We start from the raw sequence: 21,167 nt of genomic DNA, 5'->3' as shown, positions 1-21,167 counted from the left end.
ATACCTGGAGAGACCACTTGTTAGACCAGCTGTGTGGAGATATATACTTTGTTCTTGTTTCAGTGGCTTATTCTTAACAGCAAAAAGGTTACTTTTTTGCTATTGAAACTACAGTAATTCACACTGGGGCTTGAATTATCATGATTACAATTGTATCTATCATCTATCTGCCCAATACTCCATAAACCTATGTTTTCTGTACTTGCAGACAACTTTTCTAACTTGAAGCCTAGAACACTATACCCCATGTTCTGTGGATGAAAATAACTCCTTTCTATGCTATTTTTATATCCTAAACTGACTTATGGATCAATGTGTGTAAATTATAATACAACATTATATTACAGAACTAATAATATTATTATATAAAACACACTCACTTTATTCCACCATAGAGAGGATCAAAAAACTGCTGCGTGATACTGGCTGCATACCAGGATACGGGCACCAGGCAACAGAGACCTGTGTGGAATGGTAATGGATTACTCAGTGTTACATTATGGCATTGTGTGCATATTCAGTCAATATCTTTATATCGCTGTGTTTCTATGTACCTTTTAAAGGGTATCTGTCACCAGGTTTTTGCTACCTCATCTGAGAGCAGTATAATGTAGGAAATGAGACACTGATTCCAACGATGTATCACTTACTGGGGGCAACAGTTGTGACACAATGATAGCTTTTAGATTTAGCATGTAGCAGAGCTCAGAAAGCTGGTCAGACCAGGGCTCACGTGCACTATGGTCATCGCAATGATAATCTGGTGATAAAACTTTCATTGAATGGAAACAACATCAAACAGCCCAACAAGTGACACCGCTGAAATCTGTGTCTCATCCACTACATCATACTGTCCTTGGATTATCGTATATAGCAAAAAGCTACTGACAGATTCCCTTTAATGTATGATTACTAATTAAAGGGACTCAGTCCGCAAACCAAGTATGAGTGCTCAAGACATCACGGCGGGGCCAATCATTTATATACATCTTCCCACCTGCTTATTTTCCATCTATATCCTCCCTTCTCTGATTTTATGAAGCCAGAGCTGTCAATCAATTAAGGAGGGGATGAAGATAGAGGGACCACACGCAGGTGGGGAGGTGTATTTAAATAATTGGCCACGTCATAGTATTTTATTATTTTTTTAATAAATTATAAACTGTGACTTTGGATTGAAAGGGAATCTTACTGAATGATCCCCCCAAACTGTTTATATGGTCATGTCACTTTCTCCAAGGTAAAGACATTACACCTTTACTTATGAAGGCAAGTGACAGCTGCGGCTGACCGCTCACCTCCTCGTGATTACTTATACATCCGAAGGCGGGGACAGTGACGGCAGTGCTGATTGGATGCCGGCCTCACGTGACATAACAACCTCATGCGAGACCCGGGAGCGGGAGAGTCGACACCCTGGAACGGCCTCGGCACAGGAGGTCAGTATAAGTGTTTTCATTTTAACAGGGGCAAAACATTCAGAGAGAGAAGGCATTGTCCTAGTAGTAGACTACCCCTTTAAGATTTTGGAATATTATCTAAAAAAAACTCTAGCTCCAATATTCGGAAAACGTTTTCAAATCCTAACACAGAAAAGAGAGCTCTGGGCACTAACCATTCTTACGAGAGAACATTGTTACTCTCTTTGAACATCCTGGTGTAAAGATTATACTTCCTCTAATAGAAATCATAGAAACCGTGCAGAATCCAACAGGCAGGGAATAATTACAGATTTATCCCACGATTTCACAATACAAACTGGCTACAACACTAAATAAATCTCCAATGCCTGATGAGGCTGATGTAATTACTTAGAAAATCCACATTAGAATAACTATATAATCCTAATATTAAAATGAGCATTTAATAAGTCTAAAAAGTGGGAGCTTATGAGTCCAAGTGTATTCAGTTTCCTCCCACCCAGCCTGACCGATAACTGCAGCTTGTACTGAGCAGATCTCAGCAGCAGGAGGGAGGAGGGACACTGAGAAGCAGTCAATCAAGTTAGGTGGGTGGAAACGGATTGGAAACTTTCAGAATGGTTTATACAACCATTGTGACATGGATTTCCAAAGTAAGTATACCTGCCTATGAGAGCTGTGTAATAATCTATGCGGTGTACATTGTGAAATCTAGTGACAGATCCGCGTTCAGCGCTGTATTGATTAGGTACAGTACAATACAAGCAAAAAACCTGCTCAGAGGAGCACAGAAAGGATGAAGGAAGTTTTGGCAAACCAGGTGCTTTACTAATTCAAGATATTAAGGTATGTGAACACAGAGAATTTTGAGACAGTTTTTTTTGGAAAGGGTCTGCTTAAAAAAAACCACCTGAAAATCACAAACAATTGCTTAAAAAACTCTTCCTATTTATTTCTATTGTAAAAGCATTTTATATATGCGGTCTTTCAAATATTTTTTCCTTTTCAGATTTCGAAAAGCGCTTGATGGTGGATGACTAGGGGAAAGTGCATGTCACTTTTTTTTGAAGAGGCTCTTGATGGAATTTGAACCAAATTAGACAAGAGGATTCCAAAAAATATTCAGGTCAAAAAAGTGTTCAAAAATTCATCAAAATCACTTCAAGAAACTAAAAACTCTTTAAAAAAAACTCGAAGAAAAAGCGTTTCCTAGAGTGGTTTACTCATCATTTTTGACCACCTCAAAAAATCTCTGTGTCCACATACATTTTATACCAAAACTTATAAAGAGGTGCTTGTATTTGAAAAAAAAAATCTAACTTTTGATTTTACGGAAACTGTGCTGATTGTGCATGAGCAATATCTAGCATTTCAGCTCAACCCCATTCACTGGAATACAATTCTGAGCTGACATTGTGCTAACAAATACATATATACAAATATCCAAAAAGCTTTTTTTTTCTTGTTCTATTTAATATTTATCAAGCATTTTTTAGCTCTGTTTACCTGGCACAGGCTCTATCCAGGACTTAAATCATTCACAAAGTCAGCAATGTCTGCTTTCTCCTGCAAAGTCCTACTTGTGTATAATCTGTAATTTATAGCATTGTCGCAGGGCTCAAACAAACATAAATCCTAAAGTATTCGTAACCCAAGAGCAGTCCGAGGAGCCGGGCATGGTATGATAGACAGACTACAGAGCACATAAATTCTCTGCTTTCTACTTTTATAATAAAGTACCGTATCTTGAAATTTTTCTATTTGTTCCAAAGTAACCAAAGGAAAAAAAATAATTCTTGGTGGTCCAGGGTGGGAAGCAAATCCTCAACCTGTCACAAATCACATGGGATCTGATTGGTTACTTTGGGCAGCAATTACATTTGTTGACAGAACAGTTTTTATGCATACTGTTTATTAAAGGGTTGCCCGGGTTAGATGATCCCTTTTCTTGTTACAAGGGCCCAGAGACAATATGTTAATCTCAAATATTCAAATTGTCTCTTCAGAGAGGAAGAGGATATGAACCATAGCATCACCCATTGGAAATAACAACCCTAAATTAAAGTTAGTATCGACCTTTTAACGAGCCTTGCCACATGACTTACGATAATCGCCAAACCAGATGCTATATCTGTGACATGTGTTTCCAGGTGTTTGCTGTTGTGAATTTGCTTTTTGCTCCCTCTAGTGGTTACTAGTTTTTTTTGACACTGGTTTTTCTGTCATTCCTTTTATCCGCACCTGGGTCGTTAGTTAGGGGTGTTGCTATATAAGCTCCCTGGACCTTCAGTTCAATGCCTGGCAACGTAGTTATCAGAGCTAGTCTGCTGTGCTCTTGTCTACTGATCCTGGTTCCAGTTATATCAGCTAAGTCTGCCTTTTGCTTTTTGCTATTTGTTTTGGTTTTGTATTTTTGTCCAGCTTGTTCCAAATCGATATCCTGACCTTTGCTGGAAGCTCTAGGGGGCTGGTGTTCTCCCCCCGGACCGTTAGACGGTTCGGGGGTTCTTGAATTTCCAGTGTGGATTTTGATAGGGTTTTTGTTGACCATATAAGTTACCTTTCTTTATTCTGCTATCAGTAAGCGGGCCTCTCTGTGCTAAACCTGGTTCATTTCTGTGTTTGTCATTTCCTCTTACCTAACCGTCATTATTTGTGGGGGGCTTCTATCCAGCTTTGGGGTCCCCTTCTCTGGAGGCAAGAAAGGTCTTTGTTTTCCTCTACTAGGGGTAGCTAGACCGGCTGGCGCGTGTCATCTAGAATCAACGTAGGAATGATCCCCGGCTACTTCTAGTGTTGGCGTTAGGAGTAGATATATGGTCAACCCAGTTACCACTGCCCTATGAGCTGGATTTTTGTATTCTGCAGACTTCCACGTTCCTCTGAGACCCTCGCCATTGGGGTCATAACAGTTTGCCAGGCCAGTATTAAATGTTTAATGCATTGCAGAAGAGGGATTATAAGAAAGAAGATTCTGAGTTTTTTTTTCTTTCTTCTTCCCCTTTACCTCAGAGTGGCTATGCTTGCTGCAGACATGAATGTCCAGACCTTGATTACAAGTGTGGACCAGCTGGCTACTCGTGTGCAGGGCATACAAGACTATGTTATCAGAAATCCTAGGTCAGAACCTAAAATACCGATTCCTGAACTGTTTTCCGGAGACAGGTTTAAGTTTAGGAATTTCGTGAATAATTGTAAATTGTTTTTGTCCCTGAGACCCTGTTCATCTGGAGATTCTGCTCAGCAAGTAAAAATTGTTATTTCGTTCTTACGGGGCGACCCTCAGGATTGGGCTTTTTCGCTGGCGCCAGGAGATCCGGCATTGGCTGATCTTGATGCGTTTTTTCTGGCGCTCGGTTTACTTTATGAGGAACCCAATCTTGAGATTCAGGCAGAAAAGGCCTTGCTGGCTATGTCTCAGGGGCAGGACGAGGCTGAAGTGTATTGCCAAAAATTTCGGAAATGGTCCGTGCTGACACATTGGAACGAGTGTGCACTGGCCGCTAATTTTAGAAATGGCCTTTCTGAAGCCATTAAGAATGTTATGGTGGGTTTTCCCATTCCCACAGGTCTGAATGATACTATGGCACTGGCTATTCAAATTGACCGGCGGTTGCGGGAGCGCAAAACCGCAAATTCCCTCATGGTGTTGTCTGAACAGACACCTGATTTAATGCAATGTGATAGAATCCTGACTAGAAATGAGCGGAAAATTCATAGACGCCGGAATGGCTTGTGCTACTACTGTGGTGATTCTACACATGTTATCTCAGCATGCTCTAAACGTATAGCTAAGGTTGTTAGTCCTGTCACCGTTGGTAATTTGCAACCTAAATTTATTCTGTCTGTAACTTTGATTTGCTCACTGTCATCTTATCCTGTCATGGCGTTTGTAGATTCAGGTGCTGCCCTGAGTCTCATGGATCTCTCATTTGCTAAGCGCTGTGGTTTTACTCTTGAACCATTAGAAAATCCTATTCCTCTTAGGGGTATTGATGCTACACCATTGGCAGCAAATAAACCGCAGTATTGGACACAGGTTACCATGTGCATGACTCCTGAACACCGCGAGGTGATACGTTTCCTGGTTTTACATAAAATGCATGATTTGGTTGTTTTAGGGCTGCCATGGTTACAGACCCATAATCCAGTCCTGGACTGGAAGGCTATGTCAGTCTCAAGTTGGGGCTGTCGTGGGATTCATGGGGATTCCCTGCCTGTGTCTATTGCTTCTTCTACGCCTTCGGAAGTTCCGGAGTATTTGTCTGATTATCAGGATGTCTTCAGTGAGTCTGAGTCCAGTGCACTGCCTCCTCATAGGGACTGTGACTGTGCTATAGATTTGATCCCAGGCAGTAAATTTCCTAAGGGAAGACTGTTTAATTTGTCGGTACCTGAACATACCGCTATGCGTTCATATATCAAGGAGTCTCTGGAGAAAGGACATATTCGTCCGTCTTCTTCCCCTCTTGGTGCGGGATTCTTTTTTGTGGCAAAAAAGGACGGATCTTTGAGACCTTGTATTGATTATCGGCTTTTAAATAAGATCACTGTCAAATTTCAGTATCCTTTACCGCTGTTGTCTGACTTGTTTGCCCGGATTAAGGGTGCCAAGTGGTTCACCAAGATAGACCTTCGTGGTGCGTACAACCTTGTGCGCATTAAGCAAGGTGATGAATGGAAAACCGCATTCAATACGCCCGAAGGTCATTTTGAGTACTTGGTGATGCCTTTTGGGCTCTCCAATGCGCCTTCAGTTTTTCAGTCCTTTATGCATGACATTTTCCGGAAGTATCTGGATAAATTTTTGATTGTTTATCTGGATGATATTTTGGTTTTTTCTGATAATTGGGATTCGCATGTGGAGCAGGTCAGGTTGGTCTTTAAAATTTTGCGTGAAAATTCTTTGTTTGTCAAGGGCTCAAAGTGTCTCTTTGGTGTACAGAAGGTTCCCTTTTTGGGGTTCATTTTTTCCCCTTCTGCTGTGGAGATGGACCCAGTCAAGGTCCGAGCTATTCTTGATTGGACTCAGCCCTCGTCAGTTAAGAGTCTTCAGAAGTTCTTGGGCTTCGCTAACTTCTACCGTCGTTTTATCGCTAATTTTTCTAGCATTGTGAAACCTTTGACGGATATGACCAAGAAGGGCTCCGATGTAGCTAACTGGGCTCATGCTGCCGTGGAGGCTTTCCAGGAGTTGAAACGCCGGTTTACTTCGGCGCCTGTTTTGTGCCAGCCTGACGTCTCACTTCCCTTTCAGGTTGAGGTGGATGCTTCGGAGATTGGGGCAGGGGCCGTTTTGTCGCAGAGAGGCCCTGGTTGCTCTGTTATGAAACCTTGTGCCTTTTTCTCTAGGAAGTTTTCGCCTGCCGAGCGAAATTATGATGTGGGCAATCGGGAGTTGTTGGCCATGAAATGGGCATTTGAGGAGTGGCGTCATTGGCTCGAGGGTGCTAAGCATCGTGTGGTGGTCTTGACTGATCACAAAAATCTGATGTATCTCGAGTCTGCTAAACGCCTTAATCCGAGACAGGCCCGCTGGTCATTGTTTTTCTCCCGCTTTGATTTTGTTGTCTCGTATTTACCAGGTTCAAAGAATGTGAAGGCCGATGCTCTTTCTAGGAGCTTTGTGCCTGATGCTCCTGGAGTCGCTGATCCTGTTGGTATTCTTAAAAATGGAGTTATTTTGTCAGCTATTTCTCCGGATCTGCGACGTGTGTTGCAGAGATTTCAGGCTGATAGGCCTGAGTCTTGTCCACCTGACAGACTGTTTGTCCCGGATAAGTGGACCAGCAGAGTCATTTCCGAGGTTCATTCCTCGGTGTTGGCAGGTCACCCGGGAATTTTTGGCACCAGAGATCTGGTGGCCAGGTCCTTTTGGTGGCCTTCCTTGTCAAGGGATGTGCGGTCATTTGTGCAGTCCTGTGGGACTTGTGCTCGAGCTAAGCCTTGCTGTTCTCGTGCCAGCGGGTTGCTCTTGCCCTTGCCTGTCCCGAAGAGACCTTGGACACATATCTCCATGGATTTCATTTCTGATCTTCCGCTATCTCAGGGCATGTCCGTTATCTGGGTGATATGTGATAGCTTTTCCAAGATGGTCCATTTGGTTCCTTTGCCTAAGCTGCCTTCCTCTTCCGATCTGGTTCCTGTATTTTTCCAGAACGTGGTTCGTTTGCACGGCATCCCTGAGAATATTGTGTCAGACAGAGGATCCCAGTTCGTTTCCAGGTTCTGGCGATCCTTTTGTAGTAGGATGGGCATTGATTTGTCGTTTACGACTGCTTTCCATCCTCAGACTAATGGACAGACGGAGCGAACCAATTAGACTTTGGAGGCTTATTTGAGGTGTTTTGTCTCTGCTGATCAGGACGATTGGGTGACATTCTTGCCGTTGGCTGAGTTTGCCCTTAATAATCGGGCTAGTTCCGCCACCTTGGTTTCGCCTTTTTTCTGCAACTCTGGTTTCCATCCTTGCTTTTCTTCGGGTCATGTGGAGCCTTCTGACTGTCCTGGGGTGGATTCTGTGGTGGATAGGTTGCAGCAGATCTGGAATCATGTGGTGGACAACTTGAAGTTGTCACAGGAGAAGGCTCAGCGCTTTGCCAACCGCCGCCGCGGTGTGGGTCCCCGACTACGCGTTGGGGATTTGGTGTGGCTTTCTTCCCGCTTTGTTCCTATGAAGGTTTCCTCTCCCAAATTTAAACCTCGTTTTATTGGGCCTTACAAGATATTGGAAATCCTTAATCCTGTATCTTTTCGTCTGGATCTTCCTGTGTCGTTTGCTATTCACAATGTATTTCATAGGTCCTTGTTGCGGCGGTACATTGTGCCTGTAGTTCCTTCTGCTGAGCCTCCTGCTCCGGTGTTGGTTGAGGGCGAGTTGGAGTACGTGGTGGAGAAGATCTTGGATTCTCGCCTCTCCAGGCGGAGGCTTCAGTACCTGGTCAAGTGGAAGGGCTATGGTCAGGAGGATAATTCCTGGGTGGTCGCCTCTGATGTTCATGCGGCCGATTTAGTTCGTGCCTTTCATGCCGCTCATCCTGATCGCCCTGGTGGTCGTGGTGAGGGTTCGGTGACCCCTCACTAAGGGGGGGGTACTGTTGTGAATTTGCTTTTTGCTCCCTCTAGTGGTTACTAGTTTTTTTTGACACTGGTTTTTCTGTCATTCCTTTTATCCGCACCTGGGTCGTTAGTTAGGGGTGTTGCTATATAAGCTCCCTGGACCTTCAGTTCAATGCCTGGCAACGTAGTTATCAGAGCTAGTCTGCTGTGCTCTTGTCTACTGATCCTGGTTCCAGTTATATCAGCTAAGTCTGCCTTTTGCTTTTTGCTATTTGTTTTGGTTTTGTATTTTTGTCCAGCTTGTTCCAAATCGATATCCTGACCTTTGCTGGAAGCTCTAGGGGGCTGGTGTTCTCCCCCCGGACCGTTAGACGGTTCGGGGGTTCTTGAATTTCCAGTGTGGATTTTGATAGGGTTTTTGTTGACCATATAAGTTACCTTTCTTTATTCTGCTATCAGTAAGCGGGCCTCTCTGTGCTAAACCTGGTTCATTTCTGTGTTTGTCATTTCCTCTTACCTAACCGTCATTATTTGTGGGGGGCTTCTATCCAGCTTTGGGGTCCCCTTCTCTGGAGGCAAGAAAGGTCTTTGTTTTCCTCTACTAGGGGTAGCTAGATTCTCCGGCTGGCGCGTGTCATCTAGAATCAACGTAGGAATGATCCCCGGCTACTTCTAGTGTTGGCGTTAGGAGTAGATATATGGTCAACCCAGTTACCACTGCCCTATGAGCTGGATTTTTGTACTCTGCAGACTTCCACGTTCCTCTGAGACCCTCGCCATTGGGGTCATAACAGTTTGCCCCTCCTCAGAGCAAAACAAGAGGTTTGACAATATGTTAATCTCAAATATTCAAATTGTCTCTTCAGAGAGGAAGAGGACATGAACTATAGCGTCACCCATTGGCAGTAGCAACCCTAAATTAAAGTTAGTATCGACCCTTTAACGAGCCTTGCCACATGACTTAAGATAATCGCCAAACCAGATGCTATATCTGTGACATGTGTTTCCAGGTGTTTGCCCCTCCTCAGAGCAAAACAAGAGGTTTGATTTTTCTAGATGAAGGGGGTAACGTTTCTTATTCTGGAGAGAGCCAAGCAGGGGCAAGGAGACTTATAGACAATTTGCATATTTAATTTCCCATAGGAGAAATGCATGGCCTATAAGTGTCCTTTCCACAGCTTCACCCTCTCAACAACGAAGGAAGTTACCCCTTAAAATCACAAATATTATAAAGCTGAGAATCCGAGAAACTAGCTGATATCTGTCAAGAACCCTGGCAGCAACTGATAAATTCTCCTACAGTGCTTCTTCAGGAAAACTGAAGTGGAAAGAGACACTTATTCTATTTGCGTTCTGCTCTGGCCACTAGATTAAAGTCCTGAGCAATGAACCCTACACCTTCTACTCAGAATTTCTTAAAAGAGCAATTGAAAACCAGACAATCCCTTAAAGAAACAATCCCATCAAAGTTTTTATCCTTCTAATATATTGGAGTCATCATATTACAATTGCTCATTTTGCCTTTCTACCCAGTTAATTAATCTCTTTTTTTTCTGCTCTATGTAGAAAAAGGAAGTCTCTTGTCCCTGCATGACTCATTCCCCTCTTCAACTCCTGACCCAACTGCTCCCTCCTACCCCTGACAGGGACTTCTGCAGTGACTTATGACTCATGCAGGGAAAAGAGACCTCCTATTTCTACATAGAGCTTAGAAAACAGTCAGTTTTTAATCACGTGATGTCATAGACCTAATGGAAATGAGAAGAGATAGCAAGATAAAAAGGCAAAACAAGCAATTGTAAGTACACAGTGTTGTATAATATGATGACTGCAATATGTTAAGATAAAAACTTTGATGAGATCATGAGAGTGCTTCTTTAACTATTTTTTTTACAAGCCGTGTAAGCCTGATGTGATCAGAATAAAGCTGAAAGGTAGCCCAAATACAGTACCTGCTAAAATGAAGACAAGTCCCCCAGAAAGAGCTATTTTTCCTTTGGTGTGGTCACTTTTAGCTCCGAATTTTGTGCATTTCAGTCCAAACAAGGAGATTAAACAAGCAAAGAGACCCAAGATGAGAGAGATGATCATCAGGGCACGGCATGCTTGGACATAAGCTGTGGGAGAAAGACAAGACATCAGTTTATTGAGTCCATTAATGATCCAGAGGTGATTTTTCTGTCATTGGCATATAATTTCCATTGTACAACAAGTATTTAAAGGGAACCTATCATCACAAAAAACGCTATTAACCTGAAGATATGGGGTTAATCTGCAGGTTAATAGCATTAGTAACCTGCCCAGCGCCCGCACTTAGCCGAACGCTGTGGGGAGAAAATTAACTTTATTCCCCCGGCAGCGTTCCGGTTTCTGTCACGGGGCGGTGCCGGTGCTGGTCCAGTCATCGCTCTGAGTATAGAGAGCGGCAGCTATAACCGCGTCCCTGGTCCTGACTGATGGCCATCCCAATGCAAAGCTAGTGTCAGTCAGTGCCAGGGGCACAGTTACAGCTGCCGGTGACTGAACGCGTGACGGTGGCGCACCCGTGACTGAAACCGAATACTGTCGGGGGAATAAAGGTAATTCATATTCTAGTCTTAATGAGGGGTGGGCAGGAATAAGATGTGCTGAATTTAATAAGAGGCCAACTTAATGAATGAACGTAATGAATTTTGATGGTCGGGTGTAGCTACAGTATACCCTGTCCCAACCTCTCAGCATTCCCATCATGGCTGAGCTGGTCAAAACAGGACCTGCCCAAAAGTCGCAAAAGGTTTATACAACTCCATGTTGAGCAATAATTTGCAACTATTCAAAGTGTTTTAAGCCAGTTTTCTGGAGTAATCACTTTGAAGTATCGGCCCCAATGTGTGACCGGACAATAGAGTATCACAAACCTATATCACAACAGAATGAAAGTGAATGTGGTTTCGCTGTCATACACATGATGTTGTGAGATGCCAGTCGGCAGAAACCCAGCAGTTTTAGCATCCTGGTGATTTGCGTGACATGGTCATGGCTACTTGCTGCAACACAATCTCATTGTAATGTTGCATGGCCAAAGTCACCATGTAGCCAAACATTTAACTTTGCTGACACTGGAAAGGGTGATACAATTGTATTTGGTTCAGAAAATCCTGTGTACGAAGTACATCAGTTACACAAATCTTTCTTTTCTTGATAGTTTTCTGCAATGAAGGTTCGATGTAAATACTTTTATGCCCCAAAACGACAAAAATATTCTTGAAGTGATACATTTATTGGCCAACCAGAAGAATAAAGTTTGCAGCTTTCAGAGCACAGAGGCTCCTTCTTCAGGCGATAAATAAAAAATAATTACTTAGACAAGAGCACAACACAACAGTGAAGAGATATTACAAAGGACATTTGTGCATAGGGTGGAAGGGTGATGCTTCCTAAAGATAAGCCAAAGACATCAAATTAAGGGGGAAGGGGGGGTTCTGCATGTAGTGCTCTGATTAGGTATTCATCAGTATGGCTTCTGGTCACTGATCTCTCACTGACCTGCCCTCTACTTTACACACTGAATATTATATGTATTGGAAAAAACATCTCATTTAGCAGGCAGGTGACATCTATGCTGCAGAATGATCGTATGTATAATGTTTAATTATTTTATATGCGGATATAAATTTATTCAGAAAAAAACAAAAATTCTGTCTCAAAATAGCGCCAGCTGCGCCTGCTCAATAGCATCTATCAGATCACCGATAGATGCTACTGTGCAGGTGTCGACGATGCCATCTTGGTGGAGTCAATTTTTTTCTCTAGCAAAACGGTGCCAGCGGTGCCTGCGCAGCAGCATCTATCAGGTCCTGACCTCTGAGACTCCACAGCAAGGAAAATAGATTCTCAGCAGCTTTTGTTTTGGCTGAACGATTTTTTTTAAGCCGCCACCACAACAAAGTAGACTCTTTTGGTCAGGCCCTTCTCTACTCTAACCTATTAAACATTTGTTAAAATATCCTGTACTCTTTTTAGGTATATTTTTATTTATTTTTCTTTAAGGCAATATGTCACATACATTTTTTTTAAATGAACAATACCACATATAAAGGACAAATAACACCACACCATGACTAGACCACATATTACCACCACATATTGACAGAATAATACCACATACAAAGGACAAATAGCATCACACCATGACTAGACCACATATTACCACCACATAGTGACAGAATAATACCACATACAAAGGACAAATACCACCACACCATGACTAGACCACATATTACCACTGCCATACTGCAGCTTTACAAAAAAAGTTTCTCCTTACCTAGCCGTAGTCCAGCGGTGTCCTCTCCACAGTTCATGTGAGGCGCGGACGTAGTGGCATATGGCAGTGACGTCATACGCCGGGGATGGGTATACTGACGTCAGCTGCCAGCCTGTGATTGGCTGGCGGCTGTTAACTGTTGCTGTGCCAGAAGCTTCCCCACACGGCAACATAAATTTTAACTGAACATGCATCCTAGAACTCATGTTCAGCTACTGAACAGTCAGAAACCTGTGGCTGGGGCAAGGTAAGCAGAAGAGAGGGAACCTGCTCAGTAATTCCCTGACAGCGGACCTACCTTCGCATAACAGCGATGTTGCCCCTCCATTTTGAGGGACATGACTCTGGTTACAGCCATCTGCTCCTGCAGTCTTCGAGTGTCATGTCGGACGCTATTCACACTAGGGCGTCCGACAGACAGCGGTAATTCCACATTCGTCCACTATACGCTCAGTGACGCCGGCTAGATTTTTATCCAGGTTGCCCAGGGTTAATCTAGCTGGTACTCGGGTTGGAGTCTGGGTCACGCCCTCGGCCTTTAAATAGTTTTGCTGGACTTTGGGCTTCGCCGATTATAGCTTGTGCCTCGTGCCTAGTGATTCCGGTCTGGAGTGGTGGTCTTGGAGAAGAAATATCGTATCTGGTGGTGTATGATCCTTTGTTATATTTCTCCTTCATATATTTGTATTTGTTTTGCCCTGGGCATATTATTGTGTTTTCCTGTGTGTCTGCGGCGTGGTGCGTTTTTTAGTTTTCCCTGTCTGTGCTTTCTGTGGGGGTTGGTGTGTGGTCTATTCACTGGGTGGCGGGTGGTGGTTACAGCATAGGGATGAAACAGGAGTCAGGGCCAGGCCTGGTGGCCCAGACAAGCACACCATTAGTGTAAATTCTGGGAGAGGGACAGACAGGGTTTTCACTAGTCTGAGGGATATCGCAGGGGCCCGGGTAACCAGCCTTAGCCTACCTAGTCTCCTCATGACATCGAGGCAAGTGTTCCTTTTCTACTGCCAGCTTGTTGAACAAGATATGATGACGGGTCCCGAACTCTTCTATGGACCCCATCTCTGCTGCCGATTGTGCATATCGACTTCCACCCAGGATGCCAGCTCTCGGTACCTTGCGGCTAGTGGCCCACTAGTATGTTTTCAGCCCTGGTCTTGGCTTGCCTCCTTCTCTCTCACGACTCATTAGTTGCTGGATCCTGGCTCTTCCTTCCACAGTGTGCAAGAACCCCAACTGTGAAGGCTGTTGACTGGGTTCGTGTCTTGATGGTTCCAGGAAAACGGTTGGCTCTGTGCCACAGGTCCTGCCAGATCTGCTGTTCCGCCATCTTGGTCTAGTTCCAATATTTCTCCCGTCGCTCCCTCGGGAGTCTTGTGGGATTCTGCCATCTTTGTAGCCTTGTCGTCTACCAATTACGTTACACTGTATGAATCACAAATTCAATCCAGAATATTTAAAAACATTTTTTAGGTTTATTTACCACTGAAATGTAACAGAAAGCACATAATACGCTATGGATGGCTAATTGAATCCATAAAAGTTTTTGAACGTTTTGTTTTTAGTGTTATATATCAAAGAAATTTAAAACAAAGCACGTAACACACTATGGATGACTAAATAAATCCAGGAAAAAAATGACCTTTTTTGGAGTGTTATATACCGCTTAAATTTAAAACAAAGTATGTAATACTCTATTGATGACAAATTCAATCCAGAAAAATGTTTGAAGTCTTTTTTGGAGTGTTATATACCACCGAAATGAAAAACAAAGCATGTAATACTCTATAAATAACAAACTGAATCCAGAAAAATGTTTGAAGTCTTTTTTGGAGTGTTATATGCCACCAAAATGTAAAACAATGCACGTAGTACTCTATGGATGACTAATTGAATCTAGAAAAAATATTGAAACTTTTTTTGAGGATTATATACCGCCATAATGTAACACATAGCATGTAATACTCTATTGATGACAATATAGTCAATTTTTTCACCCCCAAAAAAAGAATGTGGTCACGTGCAGCAGCTATATATTAAGTAATGAACTGAAAAGCCCTAAGCCATGCCTAGAGGCTGTATTCTGCCACTCTCCCTGCTCCTGCAACTGTACCTAGGCTAAATGCAGAATGTATTTGATACAAACAGCAAAGCACAAGATTAGCTGTTAGAACTACTGTTAGTATGATGGTTCAGTATCAGCACCAGTATCAACACTAGGACTCTAATTAGTGAAACTGTGCACACGCAGGCCATGATAACTGCTCTCTTCCTCCAATCAGAACCTGAGCTGTGCAATGGTGGCAATGAGACAAGTGAGGAGGCACCAGTCCTTTTATAACCTCTGATGAGATAATGTGGCCAATCAATCACAGTAATGCCACTACCAAGATGGCTATGGTATTACAGTGTCTGGCAGGCAATCCCTGCATGTTTATTGGCTGCGTAACAGGCACCAAACATGCGGGGCGGGGATTTGAGCTTCAAATTCGAGCACCAGCCAAAGCTCGTTGAGTGCTGAGCACACCCAAGCACCCAGATACTCCAGTGGTATCCTAGTATCAATGAGCACATTTTCTCATCCCTAGAAATAACATTGTCATGTTTGTTTACACAAAACAGTGGTACGTTTCCAATGGATATGAACAGTGTCACCGTTCCTGAAATAGGAACTATTGCAGTACTGCAGGTTAAGTCGAGAACCTCCATTCTATTCCTGGTTAGCGCCACTTTAAGCTGTTCTTGTTCTTATGGCTACTATCATGCAGCCCAATTCTTGGGAACCGAGTGACAAAGCGTCACTTGCTGTCACCTTACTAAGCGTGCCCCCAGCCTTGCTGACTTTATGCCTTTTCCTGACTGTAGACTTCCAAGACCTGATTGACACCAGTACATTCCCCAGAGTTGCTTAGGGATATTCCAAAAGCTCCTGGATGAATATCTCCCAGACTCGCCTTCTTACAGAAGGAAGATCACCTTTTCTGAGGGTGTCCTAACTTCTTTCTCTCTCTTTCCTGACTACAGAAACTGAAACTAACCCACAGATCATCATTGTCCCCCCTCCCAACCCTGGGCTGGCCCTACAGTTAACCCTTGACCTACCTAACAGGGACTGAACCTAACAGGAGGATAACAGTAAAATACAGTAAATTTTACACAAATAAAATATCAAGAGTTGTCATAGAGGTGGAACGTCGTCCTTTACACCCTTACACAGGTGAGCAGAAAGGTGTGTAGTATTTATTTTATTTTTTCACCTTACAGTATGTTTATTATGTTCTGGTGTCTGGTGAGACCCCAGTCAAGAACATAATAAGCCATATTTTATTTGCATCACATAAATTTGAGGGTAATTGAATTTCCTGGCCAAATTCAAGTGAACTTCCAAATTTAAGTTTCAGCAGGTTTGCTCATTGTTAAGGTCACTTGATTCGCTAATCATCGTGATCAAATCAGCTATAATAGCACTAATCAATTCAGCTGGACCAAAAGAAGATGAGACGTAGGTGCCTTCAATTCAGTCATTATTCTGATTTATCATAGCATTTATAAACATCATTAATTCCTGGCAATTTCAAAACGTAATTAAATCTAAAAATATATATACTGTATAAATATAGCCAATCGACCATCCAACATACCTTAAATGGATAGTTTCCATCCAAAGCACATAAAAAACTCTATTGTACACTCTACTACAAAAAATTGGGAGTCAGATCCTACACAGGACTATTACAAGGAACTAAACAAGTTAGTATCTTGTCTGCCTGACGAATCCATAAGAGCCAATGACCTGATACCAGAAAGTCTAAGAATCGGGACATTCTACATGCATCCCAAAATCCACAAATCTGGAAATCCAGGAAGACCAATTATTTCATGTGTGGGCACCCTTACTGAGCAGGTATCTGGATGGGTAGAGGGTATTCTTACACCACTGGTAAAGAATACACCCAGCTACATTCAGGACACAACTGACCTATTGAATAAACTATCAGCAATAGGTCCTCTACCAGAAGGAACCATCCTGGCCACCATGGATGTGGAATCTTTGTACTCAAACATCCCACACCAGGATGGATTAAATGCCTGCAAATTCTTCCTGGAAAACACAGGGACTGATGCTGATTCTGTGGTGAAACTTATACAATTCATCCTTACCCGCAATTATTTTGAATTTGACAACAAGATATATCTACAGGAGACTGGTACAGCAATGGGAAGTAAAATGGCTCCACAGTATGCAATCTTTTCATGGCCAAGCTTGAAAGCGACTTTTTGTCCTTATGTCCCATCAGGCCTCTGGCCTAATACCGCTACATTGATGATATTTTAATCATCTGGACGGAGTCTGAGCCACAGCTAAAGACGTTCCATGAACAGTATAATCAATTTCATCCCACCATCAACTCAACAGTCAACTACTGCAGCACTGAAATTAACTTTTTGGATGCCATCATTAAGCTGTAGAACAATGAAATAGAAACATCCCTGTATCAGAAGCCAATCGACCGTCCAACATACCTTAAATGGGACAGTTTCCATGCATAGCACATAAAAAACTCTACTGTCTACAGCCATCAGATACAATCGTATATGTTCCTACCCCATGGATAGAGATGAACACCTTGGTGGCCTCAGAAAGACCTTTTTGAACCAGGGCTACCATCCAAAAACAATTCAAAACCAAATTACAAGAGCAACTAGAATATCAAGGAATCACCTGCTACATTACAAGCTAAAGAAGAAAATAACCGGGTACCTCTAGTAGTCACCTACAATCCAAATCTGGAGGTGCTAAGGGGAGCTGCACCGAAATTACAAACTTTACTACAAAAAGATGCCCGCTTACAATCCATTTTTCCAGACCCCCACTACTGTGTTTTAGGCAGCCCCCAAATCTAAGAAGCATCATTCTCAGAAGCTCCCTGTCCTCTCCAACAACTGCAGGAACCTTTCCTTGCAACCAGGAAAAATGTAAAATGTGTCCATTTATAATGACCACGGACAAGATAAAGATCCCCAATTCTCATCAGGACTACAAGATACCAGGTACTTTCAGCTGCATCACATCTAATGTGGTGTACCTAATTATTTGTACCAAATGTCCAACTAGGAGTCTGTATGTAGGGGAGACAGGGGAAAAAGGATGAACTCTCACCGACACACAATAAGAGAAAAAAGAATGGACCTACATGTGGCAAAACATTTTTGCATCCCAGATCACAGCATCATGGATATGAGCTTACTTGTATTAAAGGGTAATTTCAAACCTCAGAGAGACAGAAGAGTCTGGGAATATAACCTTATGACAACCTTTGACACTCTCAGTGCAAGAATGAATGTGTCGCATTGATTTATGCCTTTTTCCAACAATTAAGGAATTTGCTCCTCAGACCTTGTGGGGGCATCACAACACAGAACCAGACCTCAATCAGAGGACAATAAAACATTCACACTCCTTATCTATGAACTGTTCCAATATTTATGGACACAACTGTTTATCAGTCACATAATGGTAGTTCTGCTTCACATCACTTGTCTTATCTATGACATTATTTCTGTGCTGTGTTGTGCATAAATATGTGATTCTTCAGAATTTGTATTAGTCTATGCCTGATGAAGAGACCTGAGTAGTCTCGAAAGCTTGCAATTTGTTACCATCTTTTCAGTTAGCCATTAGAAGGTATCAACCACTGAGGACTCTCAATTCTAAATATTTTTCTATATATATATGAACATTTTAAATATATATGGACAGTAACATAATAAATAAGAAAAAGAAAATAATTCAGACCCCATGACTATTCTCTATAGATAAATTTGCATATTTTGGGGAATTTAACAGATGTATTTTATTTTAAAGAGGAGAAATTTTTAAATGGAACCTCCCAGGATATTCATACTGTCTGAACCACATGCAGCATGAAAAATAGACATGCTTCATCCTTATAAATACAGTGGGTATGGAAAGTATTCAGACCCCTTTAAATTTTTCACTCTTTGTTTCATTGCAGCCATTTGGTAAATTCAAAAAAGTTCATTTTTTTCTCATTAATGTACACTCTGCACCTTATCTTGACTGAAAAAAATCAGAAATGTAGAAATTTTTGCAAATTTATTAAAAAAGAAAAACTGAAATATCACATAATCATAAGTATTCAGACCCTTTGCACAGTATTGAGTAGAAGCACCCTTTTAATCTAGTACAGCCAGGAGTCTCCTAGGGAATGATGCAACAAGGTTTTCACGCCTGGATTTGGGGATCCTCTGCCATTCTTCCTTGCAGATCCTCTCCAGTTCCATCAGGTTGGATGGTGAACGTTGGTGGACAGCCATTTTCAGGTCTCTCCAGAGATGCTCCATTGGGTTTAGGTCAGGGCTCTGGCTGGGCCAGTCAAGAATGGTCACAGAGTTGTTCTGAAGCCACTCCTTTGTTATTTTAGCTGTGTGCTTAGGGTCATTGTCTTGTTGGAAGGTGAACATTCGGCCAAGTCTGAGGTCCAGAGCATTCTGAAAGAGGTTTTCATCCAGGATATCTTTGTACTTGGCAGCATTCATGTTTCCTTCAATGGCAACCAGTCGTCCTGTCCCTGCAGCTGAAAAACACCCACATAGCATGATGCTACCGCCACCAACATGTTTCACTGTTGGGATTGTATTGGGCAGGTGATGAACAGTACCTGGTTTTCTCCACACATACCGCTTAGAATTATCACCAAAAAGGTCTATCTCATCAGACCAGAGAATCTTATTTCTCAAAGTCTGGTAGTCCTTCATGTGTTTTTCAGCAAACTCTATGCGGGCTTTCATATGTCTTGCACTGAGGAGAGGCTTCCATTGGGCCACTCTGCCATAACGGCCTGACTGATGGAGGGCTGCAGTGATAGTTGACTTTGTGGAACTTTCTCCCATCTCCCTACTGCATCTCTGGATCTCAGCCACAGTGATCTTGGGGTTCTTCTTTACCTCTCTCACCAAGGCTCTTCTCCCACGAGTGCTCAGTTTGGCTGGACGGCCAGGTGTAGGAAGACTTCTGGTGGTCCCAAGCTTCTTCCATTTAAGGATTATGGAGGTCACTGTGCTATTAGGAACCTTGAGTACTGCAGAAATTCTTTTGTAACTTTGGCCAGATCTGTGCCTTGCAACAATTCTGTCTCTGAGCTCCTTTGTCAGTTCCTTTGACCTCATGATTCTCATTTGGTCTGACAAGCACTGTGAGCTGTGAGGTCTTATATAGACAGGTGTGTGCCTTTCCAAATCAAGTCCTATCAGTTTAATTAAACACAGCTGGACTCCAATGAAGGAGTAGAACCATCTCAAGGAGGATCACAAGGAAATGGACAGCATGTGACTTAAATATGAGTGTGTGAGCAAAGGGTCTGAATACTTATGACTGATATTTCAGTTTTTCTTTTTTATAAATATGCAAAAATGTCTACATTTCTGTTTTTTTTTCAGTCAAGATGGGGTGCAGAGTGTATATTAATGAGAAAAAAAATGAACTTTTTTAATTTACCAAATGGCTGCAATGAAACAAAGAGTGAAAAATTTAAGGGGGTCTGAATACTTTCCGTACCCACTGTAATTCTAATTTAATTTAAACCTATGTGGTGTTTGAATGAAATCTTAGTTTAATGAAGCTATCCAGCCTGAAAAAAATGCACACATGAGCTTTAAAAAGCTAATTATAAGTTATAGGGCTCCAGCCTCGGTCTCGGCAATTCAGTTTCTGATCTTGTACTCAACACAGAAAAGAGTTTCCTGTGCGGGCATATGACCAGGGCAGTGTGAGAAAGAGGCTGTTTTAATAGTTAATTTCAGTTACTAAGCCAGCACCCTGCTCTGATATAGCAGATCCATAGACAGGAAAGGGGGCTGGTTTAGTCATTCTAATAAGCAAACCCCAAGTCAGTGACTCGAGGAAAAATAAGGAATACAAATACACATAAATCAATTGAAAGAGTGCAGAATTAAGGCAATCACAATTATGAATAAAAGTAGCTCATCCACCAGATACACTTAAAGCGCGTTTCGCAATTACTTCATCTGGGGTCTGGTGAGCCACTATCATTTAATGCTACTTTAGCATATATTTACTCCCTATTTTCAAGCATCTTGTTTTTTCATCTTGGCAGTTTTCTTGGACATTTACATTTGATTATGCATTTGTTACCTTCCATTGTATTTCTCGGGCAGTCTTGTTACATCTGTATGAGGTTTATGCCATATACCCTATGGTGTGAGACATTTTACAAGCTCGCCTGCCAACCTGATTTTGTGTCTACTAAAATAAACAGTCAGATAGCCCCCTTCACTCACAGCACTGGTCACATACCGACAGAGGGAACGTTCCGCTGTATCAAGCACAGCACCAGAAGTTG

General features: G+C 42.3%; 1 protein-coding gene across 2 annotated transcripts in view; it reads right to left on the bottom strand.

Moving 5' to 3' along the window:
• The window catches only part of LOC143808440 (claudin-10-like), a 113,052-nt gene that overhangs the window by 17,342 nt on the left and 74,543 nt on the right, over window positions 1–21,167 (bottom strand). For both annotated transcript variants that reach the window (XM_077291111.1, XM_077291112.1), the window contains 2 exons: window positions 10,433–10,597; window positions 381–462 (listed from right to left, as the gene is read on the bottom strand). In XM_077291111.1, coding sequence (XP_077147226.1) covers window positions 381–462; window positions 10,433–10,597 — 247 coding nt within the window. The remainder of the gene's footprint in view (window positions 1–380; window positions 463–10,432; window positions 10,598–21,167) is intronic.

Source organism: Ranitomeya variabilis, chromosome 2, assembly GCF_051348905.1.
Source record: "Ranitomeya variabilis isolate aRanVar5 chromosome 2, aRanVar5.hap1, whole genome shotgun sequence".
In the NCBI taxonomy this organism is placed as follows: Eukaryota; Metazoa; Chordata; class Amphibia; order Anura; family Dendrobatidae; genus Ranitomeya; species Ranitomeya variabilis.
Note: the sequence above shows the minus strand (reverse complement) of the source record. Positions and strands in the feature narration are given on the sequence as shown.